We start from the raw sequence: 23,623 nt of genomic DNA, 5'->3' as shown, positions 1-23,623 counted from the left end.
TTGATATATTGTCTTTTTGTTTTTATTTGGGTTTAAAATACCTTACCTTTTGTTTCTAATTTCCCTTTGACACATGGTTTATTTGGACGTCTGCTGTTTAGTTTCCAAGTAGTCAGGGGATTTACCAGATGTCTATTCCTGATTTCAAGATGGGCTTTTTTTTTCTGTTGTTGGATGGAGTTTTCCCATAAATGTTAATTAAATCAAATTGGTTGTTAGTGTCACATCTTTATATCCTGATTGACTTTATTTGCTAATTATATCAGCATTGTGTGGAAATCTCCCACACTATATCACTGTGAATTTGTTTCTCTTTGAGTTTCATCAGCCTCTGTTCCATAGATGCTGCAGCACTGAATTAGGGCATGCACATGTACGATTTTCATGTCTTTCAGTGAACTGAATTGCCCCTTTATTGTTGTGGTATGCCTCTCTCTACCATGGCAGACTCCGTTTCCTGAATATCTTTATATTAATATAGCTACTCCAGCTTTCTTTTGATTACTATTAGCACACTATATCTTTTTTATCTTTTACCTTTGTCCTATGTCTTTATATATAATTTGTTTTTCATATATATATATATGTTTTTTATTTGAAAGGCAGAAAGAGACAGAGATTTCCCATCTGTTGGTTCACATCCCTAAAATGCCTGCAATAGCCAGGGCCTGGCCAGGTCAAAGCCAAGGGCCCAGAACTCAATTCAGGTTTCCCCTGTGAGGCAGGGACCCAAGTACTTGAGCCATCACGTGCTGCTTCCCAGGGTGTGCATGAGCAGGAAGCTGGAATTGAGAATAGAGCCAAAACCAGGCGCTCGGACATGGGATTCAGGCAGCCCAGGTGGCATCTAATCTGCTAAGCCAAAGGCCTGACATTCCCCTTTCCCCATGTCTCTATAAAACCTCTAAGGCAACTACAATAAATTAGCATGCTAAAATTTGACAATTAACACCCTAAGTGAGCTGTGTTGGTTTTTTTTTTTTAAAGATGTATGTATTTATTTATTTATTTGAAAGGCAGAGAGAGGGAGAGAGGGAGAGAGGGAGAGAGAGAAATCTTCCACCCACTGCTTCACTCCCCAGATAGCTGCAATGGCGGGAGCTGGGCTGATCCAAAGCCAGGAGCCAGGAACTTCCTCTGGATCCCCCACACAGGTGCAGAGGCCCAAGCACTTGGGCCACTTCTACTGCTTTCCCGGGTACATTAGCAGAGAGCTGGATCAGAAGTGGAGCAGCCAGGACTTGAACTGTTGCCCATATGGGATGCCATGCCACAAAGGCTTAACCTACTATGCTACAGCACTGGCTCCTCTGTTGGTTTTTAGAATTTAGGATATTGCATACAGTTTTCAAAACATAAAGCAAACATCTGAGACTGTCTTGAATTTTTCACTGCCCCCACAACACAGTTTGAAACTTCCTTGGGCAGTTCTACCTGAAATTTCCTTCCTGTATCTAAGTTGATTCTGTCTCTCTCTCTCCCCTCACCCCCACATACACATCCTAGTTTCAACTCTTGGATCTCACTCAGAATAAGTCTCACTCCTTGTCCACATTGTTCATTTTCAAAATGCAAGTCACGGTCTGTGGTCTTCTGTGACATTTGGTTGGTGTGTGAGAGCTGGATCACAGTCTAAAGCGCCTTTCTTGCCGCGGTTCACGCCCAAAATGTCTGAAAGCCACTGTTCCAGATCATTCTTGGGTCCTGCTGCTGTGGCACAGCAGGTTAGGCTGCTACTTGCGATACCCAACTGCTCCCCTCCTGATCCAGCTCCCTGCTGATGTGCCTGGACAAGCAGCAGCTGGTGGCCCAAATACTTGGATCCCTGCCCCCCACCTGGGAGACCAGGATGGAGTTCCTGGCTCCTGGTTTCAGCCTGGCCCAGCGCTGGTCATTGGGTGGCCAAGGAGTGAACCAGTAGAGGGCAGATCTCTTTCTCTCTCTCTTTCTCTCTCTCTCTCTCTCTCTCTCTCTCTCTGAGTCACTCTGCTCTTCAAATCAATTCAAAAAAAAAAAAAAAAAAAAAAAAAGATCATCCTCCAAGAACGTGAAGGCAGTTATTACCCACTACGGACTAACCGTGCCCCCATCAGGGGCCTTCCTCCCTTCTGCAACTCCTCTTCTACTGGGCAGCACCCTCTGCCCCCTCACCAGATCCTTCTGGCTGTTTACGGATAACTTCCCTGGCCACCGTCACTTACCATGCACAACCCCATCTATTTCAAGCCACTGACTTTGCTTTATTTTTTCCAAGTGTTGTGTATTTATTACTTTTTTATGACTTTCGTTATAGAATATTCATCACAGAATCCGCAGTCTTTTTTTTTTTTTTGGCACACAGGAGTTGTCTAATAAATTTGTAGACAGAAGGCAGACTCATGCTCACAACAGTGTGCACAGATGTGCTCATAATACAATTATTTCCTTCATGAGCCAGGTTCTACAAGTATTTCGTTTACAGGACTGCAGACTTTCCACCATCTTTTTTATTAAAATATTATCATATATTCTGGCATTATCACATATTTTATACACGTGTACATGTGGCTATATAGCTTACCAATGCTTGCTCAACTACATATACTATTCATTTCTGTGGAATTTCACAGGATTTTCACGAGTGGTTTTGCCCACAGGCGATTTTCATCAGTTCAGGCCCGGTGCTGTGGCGCATCTCGGAGACATTTTGCATTCTTCAAAGCACTGTCCGGTACGTAACCACTGGGCATTTTTCTCGGCGGAGAACGCGTGTCGGGCAGTTGGCGGGAACTGGGTTCCGGCTAGAGTCCAGCCTCACTCATCCCAGAGCCGGGACGCCCGGTGAGCGGGGGTGGAGCTGGGCTTGGCGCTCCGCCCTCTGCGGTCCACGCCGCGCCGTCCGGGACCCGCAAGGTCTGTGCGCCGCCGGGGCGGGGGCCGAGGGGTCTGACGCCCCCCGTCAGCCGCGGGAGCTCCGTGGAGAAGCCGCGCAGAGCCGATCGCCGCTTTCCAGTGGGGCGCCACCTCCCTCCGCGCGGGAAGCGCGCACGGCCCCGGAGGCCGGGCCACCCGCGGGCGTGCCGCGTCCGCCACCCCAGGCCCGCAGGGACCCGCCCCCCACCCGAAACTGCCTCCTACCTGGTCGGGTCCAGGCGGCTGAATCTGGCCGGCCCAACCTCCCCGTTGCTGTGGCAACCACAGGCCTCGAATTCTGCGGTCCGGGAGGTGCCGCCTCAGCCACTCTAGCCAATGGTGGCCTGTGTCTCTTACGCGTGAAAAGGTTTTGACCAATCGTGAGAGCTGTTTCAAAAAATCCTCAGGGAAACTGCCAGAATTTTAGGGCTTAGGCTAGTTGATTACGTAGAGTCCAGGGGGAGGGGGCGGGGACCAATAGGGACTTATCTAAGCTATCTTCGCAAATCTTGCGATAGACCAAAAGTCTCCGAATTCTGCTCATCCTACCTCAAGGAACACATCTAGCAGAGTTAACCATCCAAGCCCCTCTGAAAAGCCGAAGAGCGAAGATGGATTCGGGCAGCTGCGAGCCGCTTCTGCCTCGCTTCCGATCGGCCCCAGGGACTGTCGGGCCCCTGCTGAGCGCTCTCCGGCGGTGCCCTCTAACTTCACAGCGGGCCCCACACGCCCGGCGACAAGCTGCTGCCCCTGCCACCCAGAAAAATCTCGCGCCATCGCCGCTGGCCTCTGCGCAGATCCCACACCACTCCTGGGCAGGGTACCCTCGGACCCAGGGCCAGAACCCGCTCCTGGCTCTCCCACATCGCTGAGGTCTCTCTGCCCAAGATCACCTGAGCTCGGGGTCTCGCTAGGGGGTCGCAGGGAGGGTCTGCAACGAACGCCGTGTGCAGGGAACCGTGTGCGTGGTGAGCAGCGTTCTGCCTTCCGCAAAGCCCCCCGGCTGCACGTCGCGGAGCGGAGTCAAGTGCGAGGCTCAGTGTCTGGGATTCAGGGTTGCCGGGCCGCGGGCGTGCTGGGCCAACAGGTGTCAGAGGGCGCAGGGGAGAGAGAGAGACGGCCCCTGCCCACTTGCGGGGCTTTGGGGGAAACAGGTCTTGAAGGACGTGTGGGATCTGAATACGTGATGGGGGACAGCCCGAGAAAAGCCCCGGAGGATAAGAACGGAGGGCACCTGGCAGGTTGCTAAAGCCGAGCCCACCTGTCGAGCAGGTGGAGGTGAGCAATCACCCGCGCTCTTCCGGACTGCGGGAGACGGGGACAAAGGTCGCTCCCACGTTCTCCCCGCGGCCGCTAGAGGGGCTCCCTCCAGGTGAGTGCCAAACTCTGCCCCCAAGGTCTCGCGCTGCGCTTCAAGCAAGCTTTGCAGGGCAGCCAATGACCGGGGGATGTCCCGCCCCCCTCCTCCTCGGAGCCACTCGCCTGCGCGAAATCCCTGCCAGCTTTTGACAGGCGGGAAGCTTGGCAAATCAAATCGCGGCTTCTGCCAGCAAAACACTGCAGCAGCTGGTAGCTCCGAGTTAGGAAGGAATTCGGGAGGCTGTGCCTCCGGGTTGCGCGGAGCGTCCAAGTCATGTCTCAGAAACCTCTGATAGGCGGACCTTAGGGGAAACGCTGCCGGTGAGTCGCGATTCCGACTTGGGGAGGGGACCGGGCGCTGCCATTCAGCCTTCGTTTGCTCAGGGCAAGATGCTTGTGTACTCAGCATTTCACCCCCTCCCCTAGTCTCAAACCCTGCCTCTGGCTGTCACCAGCCTTGTCGCCTTCGGTCCGCTTGCCTCCTTTCCAGTTTTCGGGTCCCACGTTGCCGTAGTGTAGACGACGCTGGGCTTTCCCGAATCGGGAAGTGAAACGCAAGCGCCTGGCCACGCCAAGCCGGCTCAGACGGTCTGGCAGTAGCGGACGGTGGGGCGAGCAGGTGGACAGGGAGATGCCGGCTGCTGGAACAGAGGTGCTGTCTGCTCGAGGTGTGGAATTCCCAGCTCAGTGAGAGTTAACCCCCGAGAGAGCCAAAGCCTAGGAAAAGGCCAGCGCGCCCCTGACATCCACCAGCCAGGAGCTGGATCGTCAGGTGGTGGGAAAGAACCTGCGTTATTTATCGTTCTCAGTGACAGCCAAGTTCTAATCCAGACCATGCTCTTGGGGGCTCTGAGCCCGGGCTTGCTGATCAGTAAAACCTGCTCTGTTTGATGGTGATGTCATTCATTGAGATAGGGCTGGGGGTGGAGAGGAAGCTGGCACCTCCTGGATTCTCTTTCCTCTCTCGGGTTCCCTGTGTTCCAGCCGTGGGGAGTCTGCTTGTCCCCTGGGCATATGTGAGTCCTGGAAAAGTGCTTTGAAGTCGGGAGAAGAGAGTCACCAGGCAGAGTGTGGGCCTTGTAAGGGAGTCCAGCTTGCAAGGAGTGCCTCGGAGGCCCTGAGCTCCTGAGGCCAAGAGGGAAGCTGCTTCTTGAAAGCACATTAAACCACTCCCCCAAAAAAGCCAAACCAGAACACCAGCTGGCTTGCAGGAGCTTGGGAGGCCTCCATTCCCAGCACCCCCTGGCCTGTCCCCAGGCCTGTTTGCCTTCCCTGCCGTCCTGTGGGTGGGGCTGGGTGTATCTGTTTGTTGTGGCTGTGCAGTGGGTGGTTGATGAGGCCTGAGTAAGGCATTCTTGATGTGAAGTGACCACAGCACACCCGGCACTTACCCGGCTGCTTTTAGCCGGGCAGTGGTGTGTATGGAAGTCACTGGGCCAGGCTCTGGACGCCGTCTCAGGAGGTGCAACAGAACAGGGGATTCAGCAAAACACCTTCCTGCCGTTTGCCTCTGCGGCCCCTTGGGCTCCAGCTGAAATGCCTCCCAGGGGCTCTCAGCAAAGAGCCCTGGGCCACTCTCTCTAAGACCCAGATTAAAAATGCCAAGCAGCCTGCAGAGCGGTAGCACAGTGATGTTTCCCATGGGCACCTAAAAGCAGCGTGAGGACTCTTCATCTTGCATCCACATACGCACAGGGTTTTGCAGCAGGAAGTCCGGCCGTGGGCTGTGAGTTGTGCAGTTAGGAGCCGATGAGCACCTCATAGGCGGATACCGCCTCATCCGGGGGCCCCTGGTGAAGTGAGCCCTGAGCCAGTGGTCTTGGTGGCTGCCCTTGTGCTAAGCCTGCATCTACTGTCTCCTCCGGACTGCACGTGGTGTCCCTAGTGGATATGTGTGCTCTCCCACCAGGAGCCAAAATTCCCAGGCCCACAGCCTGACAGCAGAGGGACTGGGAGATACAGGATAGATACGGGGGTGGGGGTGTTTGGAGGCTTTTGGCAGGGCCTGGCAGAGACTGTCTCTGGGGCAGGCACTGAGCCCTGGGGAAGCACTTGTTGGGGAATACATAAGAAAGAAAGCGTATGCATGGCTGAGTTAAATAATTAAGCTGGAAGAATCGAATTAACTGCTGCTGCTCCTTGCCTGCATGCATTGCACACGCCTTATTTCATCAAGGTCTCACACGAGTCCTGAAGGGTAGGGACGTTATTAGCCGTACGTTACAGCTGAGCAAACTGCTCACAAGTTAAACAGCCTGACCAAGGTGAAAACATAGCATACGGCAGATGAAAAGCACCGTATGTTTATATATTTATATCATATCTTAATATATTTTCCTTTTTATATTAATTGTATCAAAATAGATGTGTAGGTTAAGAATATGTAGAATCCAAATTTGCACTATGATTATTTTTTTAAATGATAACACTTCAAAGAAACCCTTAGCACTTGTAGGGTTTGGGTCATCCTTCCTAGAGCGCCAGGGGCACCCTTTCTCTTTCTATTCTACTTGGTAGAAAAGTTTGAGAAGTGCTGAAAACACCCGTCTGTTGAGGTTGACAGGGAGTAACATCATTGCTGAGTTTCTGTGAGGCCACGTTATCAACCCACTTTACAGGCAAGGCCACTGAGTCTCCTAGAGGCACAGTGAGATCTGGCCCCACGTGATCTGCTCCACCTCGCAGGACCTCCCGCGTGCCAGGCCGACGCTGGCTGCAGCCCGGTTCTTCCATCTTCTGTAGACGTGGCTTTTTTCCTTATTCTTTCCTTTCTACGTTAAGCTCCACATAGTTCCCTTCTGCTGGTTGTGGGATGGCTTTGGAGGCCCCAAAAGGTAGATATTGGCAGTATTTGAAGGGCGTATGGAGAAATAGAGGATTTCAGAGAGGCTGTGATGGGAGGTCGGCAGCCGCGGGCCCGGAGGGACGCTTTGGTGGTCCCTGCGTCCTGTCTTTCTAAAGGAGCCCGGAGTCCCGTTAGCCTTGCAGTGACCTCCGTTCTCACGGCCTGGGGTGTTTGGGCCTAGCAGTGCTGTCTTCTCAGGTAACAGAGCTGGGCTCAACGTCTCACTGCACATGCATTTTTAATGTTCCTCTCCGCTACCCTAGAGCGCCACAAGAAGCAGAAAGTGCACCCCTGGCTGCCGGGGAGACTGCCTGGAGGAGGAGGCTGTGCGTCTGCCAGACGAGCCTGGAAGGACGCTTCCTGCGTGAGGAAGAGAGGGTCGGTAGAAGACGGCGAAACCACCAGGAGACATGGCTTCCGGCTCGGGCCTCGCGTCGCAGCAGCTCCGCTCTGAGCCAGGCGTGCGCCACTAGGACAGCGGCCATGGATGGAGCCCACGGCCCAGCCCTGCAGGTGCAGCCGCTCCTGCCCACCAGCAGTGCCACCCCCGTGAGCGAGGGATCCTTCTCCTACAAGGCAAGGGCTTTCTTGGATTGGGCATCTTTATTTTTCTAACAAGAAAGCAACCCAGGGTGGTTTTGGCTAACAGGTATGACCAGGGTCTCAGTGCCTACGGCTAGCAGAGCCAGGCAGGCCCTCCACATAGATGGGCCAGTGTGTAATCAAAAGAAAAGAAATTCACATTAAAGTAGATAAAAACAAGGAGGTAGAGAAACATATTAAAAGGAGGAACAGAAGGGCAGCCTTGAGCCCGGCAGTTAAAACACTTGTATTGCACATTGTAGTGCCGGCTTTGCTCCCTGGCTCCAGCTTCCTGCCGGTGCACACCCGAGGAGGCAGCAGTCATGACCCCAGTAATTGGCCTCCTGGTGCCCATGTGGGAAACTTGGATTGCGCTCTGGACTCTGGGCTTCAAACCCTGTCATTGTGGGCATTTGCAGAGTGAACCAGCAAACAGGAACACACTCTCACACTCTTTTGCTCTTGCTCTTGCTCTGCCTCTCAAATGAAAAAAAAATTTATGATTTATTTACTTGAAAGTCAGAGTTACAGAGAGAGAGAGAATCTTCCATCTACTGGTTCACTCCCCAAATGGCCACAGTGGCCAGAGCTGGGTCAGACTGAAGCCAGGAGCTTCATCCAGGTCTCCCCTGTGGGTGCAGGGGCCCAGGCACTCGGGCCAGCTTCTGCTGCTTTCCCAGATGCATTAGCAGGAAGCTGGATTGGAATTGGAGCAACTGGGACTTGAACCAGTGCCCATCCCATATGGGATACTGGTATTGCAGGCAGCAGCTTAACCAGCCACACCACAATGCTGCCGCCCCCCCAAAAACTTTTTTTAAAGGTCAGGAGGAGCAAAGAAGAATGCATTCCCGCTTAGAAGATTTGATTTTTAAAAAGCCATCGACTCCATTACTGGGAGATAATCTTTGTTCATGTTTCGTGTTGGAGATAATCTTTTTTGATGTCTTCTTCTTATCTTGTTACGGTATTACAAATACAGAGTCACAGTATACATAACATCGTAGGTTTTGGCTATTTCACTCAGCCTGACGTGTAGAATATCTCCGCAAGGCATTGAGGAGTGACCGCAAGCATGCCCAGTGACCTCTGGAGCTTCTGCGCCCGGGTTTGCTCAGATCCCCTAGTGTTGGATATGCAGGTTGCTTCTTTTTTTTTTTTTTTTTAAAGATTTATTTATTTTACTTCAAAGTCAGAATTACATGGGAGAGAGAGAGAAGGAGAGGTCTTCCATCCAATGGTTCACTCCCCAATTGGCCACAACGGCTGGAGCTGTGCTGATCCGAAGCCAGGAGCCTCCTCTGGGTCTCCTACACGGGTGCAGGGGCCCAAGGACTTGGGCCATCTTCTACTGCTTTCCCAGGCCATAGCAGAGAGCTGGACAGGAAGTGGAGCAGCTGGGTCTCGAACCGGCGCGCATATGGGATGCTGGCGCTTCAGTCCAGGGCTTTAACCCACTGTGCCACAGCACCGGCCCCGCAAGTTGCTTCTAATCTGGAGGACTGGGTGAATCTTAGTGCACATCTCTGATTAGTTCCTGAGATATAATCATTTAGATGCAATGAATAGGTCAAAGGGAATGACAGTTTTTAGTAAGGGATTTGGAACATCGAATTGACATATTCCTAAGTAGCTCTCAAGGCAGCACCTGGAGACTTGGATGTATTTAGAGTCAGCTTTTCTGCTGGGTTAGTGAGACTGAGAGCACATCAGAGCCATAGGAGATCTTAGCCATCACCTCACCAAAGCCCCTTGTTTTTCGGATTGGGAAAGTGAGACTGAGCGAGAGAGAAGGTAGCACGTGGGGAGGCACAGCTGGAGCTGTTACTAGTTGTGATAATTATGGTCTCAGCAATAATGACTAAGGTAGATGAAGCTTCTGTATTGTGCTGAGTTCTCCACGTGCATTTTCTCGGGTAATCTTCGCAATAACACTACAACATAAGTGTAGTTTTCCTCATCTGAAAGATGGGGGCAGTAATAGTACAGTGACCCACCAGCGATGGCCAATGTTGATCAAGTACTTGCTGTTACCATTTAAAAAAAAATCTCCATGTTAGAAACAAGGAAAATGAGATACAGAGATGTTATCTGATGTTTTCAACTGGCCTGACAAGTAGATTATAAAACCAGAATTTAAGCCCAGATCAGAGGGGCCAGCGCTGTGGTACTGTGAATTAAGCTGCCACTGGAATACTGGCATCCCATATCGGAGAGCTGGTTTCTGAGTCCCAGGCTCCACTTTCAATCCAGCTCCCTGCTGATGTACCTGGGAAGGTAGCAGAAGGTGGCCCAAGCACTTGGGCTCCTGCTACTCATGTGGGAGACCCATAAGGAGTCTGCCCCAGTCCCGTCATTTGGGGAATGAACCATCAGGTGGAAGATCTCTCTGTGTCTCTCCCTCTCTCTCTGTTGCTGAGTCTTCCAAATTAATAAATAATCCTTAAAAAGTAATAGATAAATAAACTCAGGTCAGACGGACTGCAGAATGCCTGGTCCTGACCACTGCGCTACACTGCCTCTGTCACCCCAGTGTGCCAGGGCAAGAGGAGAGAAACAGAGGGACGCTGGGAACTGTTAAAGGGCTCTGTCGTTTCAATGCCATCCAATTGGCTAGGCAGAATAGATGTGTATGGAGATCGTAAACACTTGTCTGCAACTGGGCCCTGACATTCACAGCAGACTGTCCAACCAAGGAAGCCGGGAAGTTCCCGTCCAAAGCCAGGTCAGTTTTAGAGCTGGCGTGACGTGGGTTGCTCAGCATCCGGCTCATGCCCCTCGACTGGTTTTCCTTGAAAGCCTGTGCTTTCCCCCGGGTGTGGCTGCTGCTGGGTCTGCCAGGGCTGTGGCGGGGACGCTGTAGATTGGAGCCTGGGAGCCCTGGGTTCTTGACCCGGCTCTGCCGTGACTGGCTGTGTGACCTCACGCAAGTCTTGTCCCTTCTCTAGGCCTTGGTCTCCAGCTCTATGAAGTGAAAGGGCGGAATTTATGCACAGTGCCCAGGAGTGGCTGGCCACCAGGAGCACCTGGGTGGTTCTGTAAAAAGATACAGGTTTCTAGTCCTGGGCCTCCTCTCTCTTTCTCTCTCTCTCTCTCTCTTTCTCTCTTTCTTTCTCTCTCTCTCTCTCTCTCTTTCTCTCTTTCTCTCTTTCTCTCTCTCTCTTTCTCTCTCTCTCTTTCTCTCTGACTCTTTATCTTCTCCTTTCTCCCTACTTCCCTCATCCGTCTTCCCCTGCAAACTATGGTTTAGCATATCCAGGCTGGCCATCTAGAATTTGCATTTTATAAACCTCTTCAGGTGAGTCTGACAAGCAGCCAGGTGTGGGAATGTCTAGACCAGATCTACTAAACGCCCTCCCTGCCCCCACCCCTATCATCCCGAGATCCAGGTCTGCAGCCATCATGTCTTAGGTGCCATGTGCTTCAGAGTGCATGATTCAAGCTACATCGGGGGCAAGTCAGAAACCATTTGTCATTTACTTGTTTGAAACTCAGGGACACCAGGGGCCAGTGCCGTGGCTCACTTGGTTAATCCTCCACCTGCGGCGCCAGCATCCCATATGAGCACCGAGTTCTAGTCCTAGTTGCTCCTCTTCCAGTCCAGCTCTCTGCTGTGGCCAGGGAGTGCAGTGGAGGATGGCCCAGGTGCTTGGGCCTCCACACCCGCATGGGAGACCAGGAGGAAACACCTGGCTCCTGGCTTCGGATCGGCGCAGTTCTGACCATTGCGGCCATTTTGGGGGTGAACCAACGGAAGGAAGACCTTTGTCTCTCTCACTGTCTGTAACTCTACCTGTCAAATAATAAATAAAAAACTAAAAAAAAAAAAAAAAAAAAAAAAAAGAAAAAGAAACTCAGAGAGACCGACACAGAGCTCCGGTCTGCTATCTCCTGTCTGCTGGTTCATTCCCCAGTGTTAGCAACAGTCAGGGCTAAGCCAGGCTGAAGCCAGGAGCTGGTAATATAATCCATGTATCCAGCACGGGTGGCAGGGACCCAAGTACTTGAGCCATCACCCGCTGCCTCTCAGGGTGCACATTGGCAGGAAGCTGGAATTGGAAGCAGAGTTGAGACTCAAACCCGGGCACCCTGACACGGGATGCAGGCGTCTATTTGCTACTATGCCAAATGCCTACCACAGAAAACATTTTTCTTAACATTTCTATTGAATGATAGCATGCAAATAGAAAAACATGCAAATCATAAGCACTAGATGTACATTTTAACCAAGAGTGCACACGTGTAACTAGCGTCCAAATCAAGAGACAGAACATTAGCAGTACCCAGAGTCTGCTCCCAGCCACTGCCCTCCCCCATGGCAGGCACCCTCCCGTCAGGTCAGAAGGCACAGTGCCAGTGGCACCGTTTGGAGCCCTGCTCAGCCCGGGTGAGCACCCCCAGGGCCTGACGTCTTGAAGAAGATGGACGTGCTTTATTGTGTGAAGCACCAAGAATGTTCCATTCTGCTTTTTGGTAGAGTGTACCACTCTCTGTACTGTCCTGATGGAAGCCGGCGTCTGAATTATGCCCGGCTCTCAATGGAAGAAGGTGACTACGTGATGGCATGGGCAGGAGAGTGCCTTGGGGAGACTTTAATTACTCCCATTTCCCAAGAAAAGGAGGTCCCTCTGCCATGCGGGGTCACATGGAGGAGCAGGCAGAGGCATCAGGAGCAAAGCTGCTCATCAGGTCTGTCTGTGCTTCCTGTGAGAAAGGCAGGGCAGGGCAGGACAGGGAAGGACAGGGCAGGATGGGGCAGGGCAGGGCAGGGCAGGACTGGGCAGGGCAGGACAGGACTGGGCAGGGCAGGACAGGACTGGGCAGGACAGGACAGGGCAGGATGGGGCAGGGCAGGGCAGGACGGGGCAGGGCAGGACAGGGCAGGGCAGGGCAGCAGGATGGGGCAGGGCAGGGCAGGGTGGGGCAGGACAGGGCAGGACGGGGCGAGGCAGGACAGGGCAGGACTGGGCAGGGCAGGACAGGGCAGGGCAGGATGGTGCAGGGCAGGGCAGGGTGGGGCAGGACAGGGCAGGATGGGGCGAGGCAGGGCAGGGCAGGACAGGACAGGGCAGGACAAGACAGGGCAGGATGGGCAGGACAGGGCAGGACGGGGCGAGGCAGGGCAGGACAGGACAGGGCAGGACGGGGCGAGGCAGGGCAGGACAGGACAGGGCAGGACGGGGCGAGGCAGGGCAGGACAGGACAGGGCAGGACGGGGCAGGGCAGGACAGGGCAGGACTGGGCAGGGCAGGACAGGACTGGGCAGGACAGGACGGGGCAGGATGGGGCAGGACAGGGCAGGACGGGAGGCAGGGCAGGGCAGGACAGGACAGGGCAGGACGGGGCAGGGCAGGACAGGGCAGGACGGGGCGAGGCAGGGCAGGGCAGGACAGGACAGGACAGGGCAGGGCAGGATGGGGCAGGACAGGGCAGGATGGGGCGAGGCAGGGCAGGACAGGACAGGGCAGGGCAGCAGGATGGGGCAGGGCAGGGCAGGATGGTGCAGGGCAGGGCAGGGTGGGGCAGGGCGGGGCAGGGCAGGGCAGGACAGGGCAGGACGGGGCGAGGCAGGGCAGGGCAGGGCAGGGCAGCAGGATGGTGCAGGGCAGGGCAGGATGGTGCAGGGCAGGGCAGGGTGGGGCAGGGCAGCAGGATGGGGCAGGACTCTAAGCCATGGGAACTGCCCTTAGTTTTCTGGTCCAGAGCCTGGGGTTGATGTATGGCAGGAGTCTGTATATGGCATGTAGTTTCTTCCTCCCTCCCTCCTTCCTTCCTTCCTTTATTCCTTCCTTCCTTCCATTCTTCCTTCCTTCCTTCCTTCCTTCCGTTATTTGAAAGGCACAGCAACACAGAGAGAGAGCTTCCATCTGCTGTTTCACTCCCCAGATGGCTACAACAGGCAGGGCTGGGCCGAGCCAAAGCCAGGAGCCAGAAACTGTATCTGGGTCTCTCACATGGGTGGCAGGGGCCCAAACCCTTGGGCCATCTTCTGCTACTTTCCCAGCCATTAGCAAGGAGCTGAACCAGAAATGAGGTGGCCAGGACACAAACCAGTGCCCATATAGGATGCCTGCATTACAGGCAGCAGCTTTACTCGCTGTGCCACAATGCAAGCCCCAAGTGCCACCTTCTCCATGAAGACCTGGTTAGTTAGACAGGTGCATCCCTTACCTTAAATGTGAGTCACCTTTGGAGCAGCCAGGATGCAGGAATCTACACTTATCTGCTTGCCGTTCTAAACCCAGGTCATTGCTGGCAGTTAGTGTAGATAGTGGCTGATGACCAGGCTGTGGCCGTGGGGTGTAAATGGAGGCTGAGCTCCGGAGACACGACTGCAGCAGGTCTAAACTGAGGTTTCTCAGGATCCCAGTGTCTACCCCCAGCCCTGGCCACTTCTCTGGAAACAGTTCATTTTTTTTTTCAGGGTTGTAGGTGGTGAAAGATCAGTTTTTAGATCAGAAAATGTCAGAGCCTGGGGCCAGCCTTGTGGTGCAGCAGGTTAAGCTTGCAACAGCCATATCCCACATGAGCACTGATTCAAGTCCTGGCTGCTCCATCTGATCCAACTCCCTGCTGATGCTGCTGGGAGAGCAGTAGGAGACAGCCCAAGTCCTTGGGCCCCTGCACCCACAGGGGAGACCTGGATGGATTCCCAGGCTCCTGGGTCCTGCCTGGCCTAGCCCCAGCTGTTGTGGGCTTTTGTGGGGTGAACCACTGGGTGGAAGATCTCTCTCTCTCTCTCTCTCTCTAACTCTGCCTTTCAAATAATTAAAATAAATATTTTTCAAAAAAAAAAGCGTCAGGACCAAAAAAGTCTTTCAAGCTGGTGCTTACATAATAATAAAATGAACCGTGGTAACAGCTAGACTGCTTTAGTACTTACGACACGTGGTGACGTGGCACACTTCGCCCTGTTTCCCATAGCATAACCCCGCGAGCCTCTACAGTCAGCTCTGTTTTAGATGTGGAGGCTGGGACTGGTGCTGTGGCATAGTGGGTAAAGCCACCGTCTGCAGTGCTGGCATCCCATATGGACGCCGGTTTGAGTCCTGGCTGCTCCACTTCCAATCCAGCTCTCTGCTATGGCCTGGGAAAGCAGTAGAAGATGGCCCAAGTCCTTGGGCCCCTGCACCTGCATGGGGGACCCAGAGGAGGCTCCTGGCTCCTGGCTCTTGGATCCTGGCTTTGGATTGGCACAGCTCCAGCTGTTGTAGCCATCTGGGGAGTGAACCAGCGGATGGAAGACCTCTCTCTCGCTCTCTCTGCCTCTCCCTCTCTCTGTGTAACTCTGACTTTCAAGTAAATAAATAAATCTTAAAAAAAAAAAAAAAAAAAAAAGATGTGGAAGCTGAGGCTCAGAAAGTTAGGGCAGTTCCCCTGACCTCACACAGCAAGGAAGTCGCGGCGTTGGGGCCACAGCCCACGCCTGCTGTCCTCAGAGGCCACGCTGGGGAGCTGCAGCAGAGGAGAAAGGGCTCCTGGGTTGGCTGCCCCTCCCCTTGCTGTTTGAGCCCCTTGGAGCCATAGCTAGAGGCCACCGAGCTGAAGTCCTGCTGCCTGTGTGCAAAGCCTGTGCTGTTGGGAGGTACCCACAGGGCCTGGTCTAAGGCTCAGGTCCGTGTCTCTGAACAGGGCTCTCCTAGGACCATATGCGGTTGCCTTAAACAGAAGGCTCTTGATTGGTAGAGGCCTCACTCCTTCCTCCAGGCAGCTGTGGGCCAGGGAGACCTGCGTGTGGCCCTGGCCCTGCCACTGGCTTGCTTTTGACTTTGGCTCCCAGAGCAGCCCCGCTCCTCCCCTCCTTTCCAGCTCCACCCAGTAAAGCTTCGAGAAGGTTGAGATGGTGGGGAGCCTGAGTAGGTGCCTCAGCCCCACGTGACGTCACAGGGACCAAAGGTGTTGGAGGTGCAGATGCTGGCAGAGCCCCCCCGGGGGGAGAGGCAGCTCTCACCAGCTGTCCCCCCGCTGGGAACCCCCTGCTCCTGTCTGCACCCTTTCTTTGCTTCCGGACACGGTTGCTGATTCTGGGGTCGAACCCGTGTTCTAGGTTAGCTGTGCACGAGTCCTCATGGACGCTGCTTACTTAAAGTAAGCTCCGTGCGCACCCTGGCGCAGCTCCTGGGGCTGAGGAAGCTGCCGGCAGCAATCAGGGCAAAAGCTGCCCGGTGCTGCCCTTTCATTTTCATCCCTGGCAGCAGAGCTGGAGACCTGCTTTTCTAAAAGATGTTTTTTAAGTATTTATTTATTTATTTGAAAGTCAGAGTTACACAGAGGAGAGGCAGAGAGAGAGAGAGAGAGGTCTTCCATCCGATGGCTCACTCTCCAATTGGCCACAACGGCTGGAGCTGCACCCATGCGAAACCAGGAACCAGGAGCTCCCTCTGGGTCTTCCACGCAGGTGCAGGGGGCCCAAGAACTTGGGCCATCTTCTACTGCTTTCCCAGGCCACATCAGAGAGCTGGATTGGAAGAGGAGCAGCCGGTACTAGAACCGGCACCCACATGGGATGCCGGAGCCTCAGGCCAGGGTGTTAATCTGCTTCGCCACAGCGCAGGCCCCTCTAAAAGATTTATTTATCTGTGTGTGTGTGTGTGTGTATACACATTTGAAAGGTGAAGTGACAGGGAGATAGAAAGATCTTCCATCCACTCATTCACTCTCCAGAAACCTGGAACAGCAGGGCTGGACAAGGCTGAAGCCAGGAGCCAGAAACTAACTGGTTCCCCACGTGGGTGGCAAGAACCCAAGCACTTGGGCCACTGTCAGCTGCCTGCCAGGGGCCTAGCAGGGCGCTGGATGGGAAATGAGGCAGAGCCGGACTCCATCCCAAGTGCGCCGATATGGGGTGCAAGGCTTCAAGCTTAACCTGCGGCACCCCAGCTCCCACCCTGGGCTTGTCCACTTTAGGGTTTTCCTTGTCTGGGGTTTGGAGGAGGAAGTTGCTGGCCAGGGTTCTGTGAGGCGCGCTGTGCCGGGTGCCGCCGGCGGCCTCTTTGCACGGCTGCGTGCGCTCTGTGCTGGAGCAGTCGCCGCCTCAGGGCGCCTGCGGGTAATTAGCGAGGGCGCAGCCCTCTGAGACGCTGATGGAAGGGTGTGAATTATGTGGCGCTGTTACTAATCATGCCTGAACGTACCCAGTTATTATGCATGGGCATTAATACGCTTGTGGTAACGACTTCTCAAAGAAACCTCAGCGGCCTGTGTCATTAGTGCCAAGGCCGGGTTCTTTCATGCCCAATTTGCCGCCTCTGAGGGACCGCTGGGGGAACAATGGGGGGCAGGCAGCGCTCCAGCGGCCGCCCCCACCGAGGGCAGGTTCCGCCGCTTCGCTGGGGCACGCTATTTCTCTATGAGCTCCTTCCATCCCGCCTCATGCGGGTGTTTGTGGTTCCAACAAAGAGGGCCTGGCGCCGCGCCTGCACGGCTTTCGTCTTGCCACACCCCGGAAACCGATGGGAAGAATTGGTATGGAACCCCCTAAATTGGGTCTGCGTGGCCACAGGGCAAAGCGGGCCACTGACACCCTCGTGGGGCCCAGAGCAGGGACCTGGCGCCGTGGCTTAACTCCCGCGCTGCAGACCCGAGACGGCGCTGACAGGTGCGCGCCCCCTGGCGTCCAGGCCCGCGGGGACCCTCCTCGGATGGGTAGGGCGTAGCTGTTCTTGTGGGAATACCCGTGAGGTGTCAGTCAGTCTGGGCACTGCCAGCAGGTGGAAGTCACTTTTTGCTTGGAGTTTAGGATTTTACAAGAAGGGGAAAAAAAAAAATCCCAGACAAGGTGAGCATCAAGATGGTATCTCTTGGAGACACAGGAGGGCCGCCATCCCCTGAGCTGATCTTAGTTGACTGGGAGGCCCCGGGAGGCCGGGACCTGATGGCATCTGGCGTCCGCCTCTCATGCTTCTCGATTCCACTCCGTTGCCTGCGAGTTTTTAACCCCTGCCGGCCCCTAAGTGTTTCCCATTGCTTGGGCTGGTTTTACTGATCTTCATTTCTAGGTTCCACCCCTCCCGAAATGTTATTGCCTTGTCCCCGTGGCCGCAGCCGAGCTGGTGCCTTCCACGCGGCGGTCCCAGACAGCCTTGGGGATTAGCCAGCCTCTGCCCAGAGGGCAGCTTGGTCTCGCTGAGTCAGAACCCTGGTGGCTCTGGGCTCCTGGGAGAACCCCACGAACTGCTGGTTTTGGAGGTTGGCGATCTACTGCTCACCTCACGCTGAATTCTGAGGCCCTGGCCTTCAGGGGATCTCAGAAAGTCCCGGAAAGAACCCAGCGAGGAGGCGCTGTCGTCCCTGCTGGCAGAAGACCCTTAAAACAGCCCATCTGAGGGGCAGGCTTTGTGACGCACCAGGCAGAGCTGCCCTTGGGTGCCCACATCCTACATCATGGTGCCTGGCCCAGGTCCCGGCCTCCCATGTGGGAGATCTGGGTAGAATTCCAGGTTTCTACCTTGCCCAGCCCCAGCTGCTGAAGGAATCTGGGGAGTGAGCCAGCAGAGGGAGGATCTGTGTGGGTCTCTCTCTCTCTCCCTCTCTCTCTCTCTCTCCCCCTCTCTCCCCCTCCCCCCCTCTTCCCCTCCCCCTCCCCCTCTCTCCCCCTCCCCCCCTCTTCCCCTCCCCCTCCCTCTCTCTCCCCCTCCCCCCTCTCTTCCCCTCCCCCTCCCTCTCTCTCCCCCTCCCCCCCTTCCCCTCCCCCTCCCTCTCTCTCCCTCTCTCTCTCCCCCTCCTTCCCTCCCTCTCTCTCTCTCTCTGCCGTTCAAACAACAATAAAAGACATTAAAAGAAAAGTCCCCAGGCAGACTCCTGGGAACACTCGGAGCCTCCGTTGTTGTTCTCCCCTGAAGGTCACAGTGGCTTTGATGTGTTGTTGGAACCTGAGCCACTGCCTGCCCTTCTGTCTCCTGCCTGCCCTGGGCAGTTCCTGTAGCTCAGCTGCCAGAGAACTCTCTTCCACACTTACTCCTCCTCGTGGGCCTGGGTGAACCGAGTCTCCCGTGGGAGCACCTGCCAGGCGCCGGGTCTTTGCGTCCCACTGAGGTCGAAGTCCCTGCTTTGGATCTGCTTGAGGGCAGCACTTCCTCCGGGGGACTCCCTCTGAGCTCCTCAACTTCAGCTTCTAAAGAAACCCCAAGTATTTCCTCATGCATTCTTTTAGCCGACATCTAAGATTTCTTACTACACATTTAAATATTTGCAAAGCATATAACTTATGACCCATTGAAAGACTGGTATTTCTAAACATGGTTAGACTATGCTTAGACATGGTTAAACACTATGCACTGGAATCTGCAGACCATTGGATACCAACCATCCGCCTTCTGAAAAACATATGGGCAAGCTCTTTAAGCCCTGGGAATGTTGCCCCATTCCTTTTTCTCCCTGAATTTGTATTTCCTTCACAATTTTATCTCAAGATTCTATCTACCTTAACTTAAAGGTTGTAGGATACCAGTCCTACTTCTGTTTAAAGGGAAACTGAAGACAAAGTCCAGCAGAGTTTATTTGAACAGAAATGAGCCGGGCAGCACAGGGAACCAGCAGAGGGTCGGAGAGCTCCGTGTGAGCAGTAGGCTGTCAGCGGCTGTCAGAGGCTGGCCGCGGAAGCCAGCGCAGAAATGAAGGCTTGGCTCCAGCGAGCCCTTTGTCTTGTTGGGCTGTGAGCTCATGGAAAGTCCCTAGTTCATAATTAGTTGGCTGTTTCTGGTTGGTTAAACTTTTGAGTTTCATTTGTTGATTACGTTGCCCTGCTTACATCGGAATCCAAGGCACTGGAGCCATCCCATCCTGATGGCCTTCCAATTTAATTTTTAAAAATATTTCTCTATCAGAAAAGATCTAAAATATGTAATCAAACTTCATTTAAAAAAATTTCTTTGGGGACGTCAGCTCAGCAATTAAAACACCCACCTTCCGTGTTGAGTGCCTGGGTTCAAGTCCCAATTCTGGCTCCTGAGTCCAGCTCCAAATGTCCACCCCAGGAGGCAGCAGTGATGGCTCAAGTAGTTGGGTTCTTGCCACCTATATACGTGTCCTGGATTGAGTTCCCAGCTCTTGGCTCCAGCCGCAGCCATTGCAGACACTTGGGGAGTGAACCAGTGAGTGAGAGAGCGTGCTTTCTCCCTCTCCCTCTCAGTAATTTTTTTTAATGGAACATCAGTGAGGAACCAAAAGTTACTAGGAGGTTATTTATTTTTAAAAGTCTCCTTGGATATAAAGTCTACAAATATTGATTCAATCAAGAGGTCATATTTTTTTAGTTGGCACATTTGAATAAAAGCAACTAATTAATGCAATATAAAGTTTTACAATAATTATTAAGCAAAAACATTGTATTAAAATGATTATCTGGTACATATTTATCAACCTCCTCCACTGATTTGTAGTGCTTGCCCATTTCTGTGCTGTAAGTACTCCCACCAGATTGATCTCAAGCCGCTGATGAGATATCATGGGATGCAGAATTGCAAAAAGATATGCAAAGAATGTGCCACCATTCAGAGGCAATAGATAAAAATAACCTCTAAAGCATGGATGACAGTAAAATGGAGTCAGTTATGAAATGTTGGGCTTGGGGTATTTATTGCCTTTGATTTTAGTATAACCTCTAATTTCAAATGTCTATGGATGTCTTAACAACCAGCTTTCAAAAAATCCTGAAAATTTAGCAACTGGTTGTGGAACTTGCTTAATCTGGCTCTTGCTCTCCACCGGCCGAGGCCACCAGACAATATGGCTGCCAGGTGCTGCCCTGGAGTCCTGGGAAACAGCTCCGAGGGGCATCAGGGGAGTCTTTCAGGCTGCTCAGGCCCTCCAAGGTGCCTGTTCTCAGAGCTCAGCAGGACCAGCAGAGCAGGGGTTGGGTTTGTGGACTGGGTTTCACCAGTCCCCTTCCTGGTGCAGGAGAACAAAAGAACACGATTTTGGGGTATCCAGGCAGGTATCTCAGCCAGGGCTACTAGAACAGAATCCCATCGGCTGGGTGGCTTGTAAACGCTTATGTCTCACGAGTCCGGGGCCTGGGAAGTCCAAGATCCAGGTCTGGTGAGGACTGTCCTCCTGGTTCATAGACAGCACCCCCTCCCTGTGTCCTCGCGTGGTGGAAGGGCTGAGGGAACCCTCTTGGGTCCATTCTATGAAGACATTAATCGCATTCCTGAGGGCTCTGCCCTTGTTACCTAACACTTCCCAAAGACCGATGTCTTGGGGGCTGGCAGTGTGGCACAGAAGGTTAAGCCACTGTACGAGATGCTAACATCTCGTATGGGTACCAGTTTGTGTCCCAGCTACTCCACTTCTGATCCAGCTCCCAGCTAATGCGCCTAGGAAAGCAGCAGAAGATGGCCCAAGTGCCTGGGCCCCTGCCAACCATGTGGGAGACCAGAGTGGAGTTCTAGACTCCTGGTTTTTGCCTGGCCCAGCCCTGTAAGTTATGGCCATTTGGAGAATGAACCAGCAATGGAAGATCTCTATTTGTCTGTCTTTCTGTAATTCTGCTTTTCAAAATAAATAAAAATAAATCTCAAAAAAAAAAAAAGAAAAAGACCATCACCCTGGGGTTAGGCCTTCAACATGGGAGTCTGGAGGACACAACACAGACCACAGCAGGTGCTTTGTGAGCCGTGACAGGTGGGCGTCTGGGTCCTGTGTTTGGCCTAGGCTGGCATGGGGGGGGGGGGGGCATATGTTTTCCTGCAGTGTTTGCAGGGGTGGGCTTCTGGTCCAGGAGCTTTCTTCCTACTTCACCATCGTCCCCTGATCCTTGGCTGAGTTGCTTTTCTTGGGGCTGTCAAAATTCTGATTCTGTTGGTGTTGCTGGGCACCGGCTTCTTCAGCTCCAACATCGGGATGTGTGAGGCCAAAAGGAAGCCCAGGAACTCTCCCCAGGTCCTTCCTCGAGCCTCAGCCTCCCAGCTGTCTTCCTCTTCTGCCTTTCAGAGTGTTTCTTTAAAAAAATTGCTTTTATTTCTTCTTTTTTTAAGGCTCTGTTTACTTATTTGGAAGGCAAAGTTGCAGATAGGGAGGGAGAAAAGAGAGAGAGAGATCTCCCATCTTCTTTCTTATTCTCCAAATGGCCACAGTGAGCCTGGAACTCTGTCAGGTCTCCCATATAATGGCAGGGCCCCAAGCACTTGGGCCATCTTCTGCTGCTTTCCAGGCACATTAACAGGGAGCTGGATCTGAAATGGAGCAGCTGGGACTCAAACTGGTACCCACATGGGATGCCAGCACTGCAGGTGGTGGCTTTACCCCACTATACCACAGTGCCAGCCCCCAGAGTCTTTCTGTGTGTGTTTTATATGTGATACCCAGGGTTTTAGTTTTACATAGCAGGAAAACTAAGAGAAATTGAGTCTATTCAACCTTCTCAGAAGTGGAAGTCCTGTAATAAGTTTATACATTAAAAATTGTAAAATAATTTCATTGTGTGCAAGCAGCATTAGACCATATAAGATTTCTTAAGATTTATTATATTCCCAAATGTATTTTTATACTTATGAGAATTAATTACTTTCATGGTAAGGTTTTGTTCCAAAAGCTTTACTTGTGAATTTGTTATTTAAATAGCAAATATCACTTTTTAAAAATGTTTATTTGCTTTCACCTACTTGAAAGGTGAGAGAGAGCCCTTCCATCTGCTGGTTCACTCTCCAAATTCCCACAGTAGCCAAGGCTGGGCTGGGTCAAAGTCAGGAGCCCAGAACTCCTTCTGGGTCTCCCATGTGGGTGGCAGGGGCCTAAACACTTGAGCTATCACCTGCTGCCTCCCAGGGTTCATTAATAGAAGTTGGACCAGAAGTGAAGTAGCAGGGCTGGCACTGTGGCGTAGTGGGGTAAAGCTACCAGCTGGGGTGCCAGCATCCTATATGAGTGCTGGTTCAAGCCCCAGCTACTCCACTTCTGATCCAGCTTTCTGCCAATGCACCTGGGAAAACAGCAAAGGATGGTCCAAGTGCTTGAACCCCTGTACCCACATGGGAGACCCAGAGAAAGCTCCTGGCTCCTGGCTTTCATCTGGCCCAGCCCTGGCTGTTGCAACCATTTGGGGAAGTGAACCAGCTGATGGAAGATCTCCCTCTCTCTCCCTCTCTCTCTCCCTTTCTCTCTCTCTCTTCCCTCCCTCCCCCCCGAACTAACACTCCAATATAGGATGTGGGGTCCCAAGTGATAACCCACTGCACTACAACATCCATCCCCAGTTATGATTTTTTAATATAAAAAAGTAAAAGCAGGTGACCTTTTGTCCATCAAAGCCGTGTTTCTAAGAAAGCGGAGAGGGGCCAACCTGCTCATGTTTACAAGAAGCTGGACTAATGATAAACTACATTCCATGAAGTGTTGATTCTTTTCCACTCTTGGCTCCAAGCAACAGAAATTAGCTCTTTTGTAAAAGATGTATTATTTTTTGAAAGGGAAAGTAAGAGACAGAGATCAATCTTCCATCTACTGATTTGCTCCCCAAATGGCCATGACAGCTGGGACTGGGCCAGGCTGAAGCCAGGAGCCAGGAACTCCATCCTGATCTCCCACCTGGGTGGCAGGAACCCATGAATTTGAGCCATCATCTGCTATTTCTCAGGCACATTAGCAGGACACAAACCGGCACCCGTATTGGATGCTGATGTGGCAAGTGACAGCTTAACCCACCATACCACTATACCTGCCCCCCGGAAACCAGCTCTTGAACAAAGACAGAAGCCACAGTGGCCCCGGGGGTCTGAGATGCAGAAACTGAAGATTTGTCTAGACCTCACCCTGGGCCAGCCCTTTTTCAACCTCTGTTTCTCAGTCTGGGATTTGGATCCCAGAGAAGTTGTTTCTGACTTGCCCAACTTGGCTCAAGCATGGTCATCAGCCAGGAGAGGGTGGGGCACCTTGAGGGACAGTCCCAGCAACCCCTTATCCGTGGGCAGTGTTGGGGTCCGTCCTCCCCAGCAAAACCAGGCTGCT

At 53.0% G+C, this 23,623-nt stretch overlaps 2 protein-coding genes across 3 annotated transcripts in view; one reads left to right on the top strand and one right to left on the bottom strand.

The window, feature by feature from the left end:
- Positions 1-3,228, bottom strand: part of STPG1 (sperm tail PG-rich repeat containing 1) — a 50,871-nt gene extending 47,643 nt beyond the window's left edge. The window contains exon 1 of the mRNA XM_008265673.5: positions 3,118-3,228. The gene's annotated coding sequence lies outside the window, so the exon portion shown is untranslated. The remainder of the gene's footprint in view (positions 1-3,117) is intronic.
- Positions 3,229-4,430: 1,202 nt separating this feature from the next.
- NIPAL3 (NIPA like domain containing 3) overlaps positions 4,431-23,623 on the top strand; it is a 52,163-nt gene continuing 32,970 nt past the window's right edge. Inside the window, exons 1-2 of one of the 2 annotated variants that reach the window (XM_008265677.5) lie at positions 4,431-4,572; positions 7,360-7,672. In XM_008265677.5, the coding sequence (XP_008263899.1) occupies positions 7,580-7,672 (93 nt within the window). In that variant the 5' untranslated portion in view covers positions 4,431-4,572; positions 7,360-7,579. The remainder of the gene's footprint in view (positions 4,573-7,359; positions 7,673-23,623) is intronic. The other variant, XM_017346464.4, reaches the window with a different exon arrangement.

The sequence above is a fragment of the Oryctolagus cuniculus genome, chromosome 7 (assembly GCF_051225735.1).
Source record: "Oryctolagus cuniculus isolate XC-2025 breed Fujian yellow rabbit chromosome 7, ASM5122573v1, whole genome shotgun sequence".
Taxonomy (NCBI): Eukaryota; Metazoa; Chordata; class Mammalia; order Lagomorpha; family Leporidae; genus Oryctolagus; species Oryctolagus cuniculus.
This window is presented reverse-complemented; position numbering and strand designations above follow the sequence as displayed.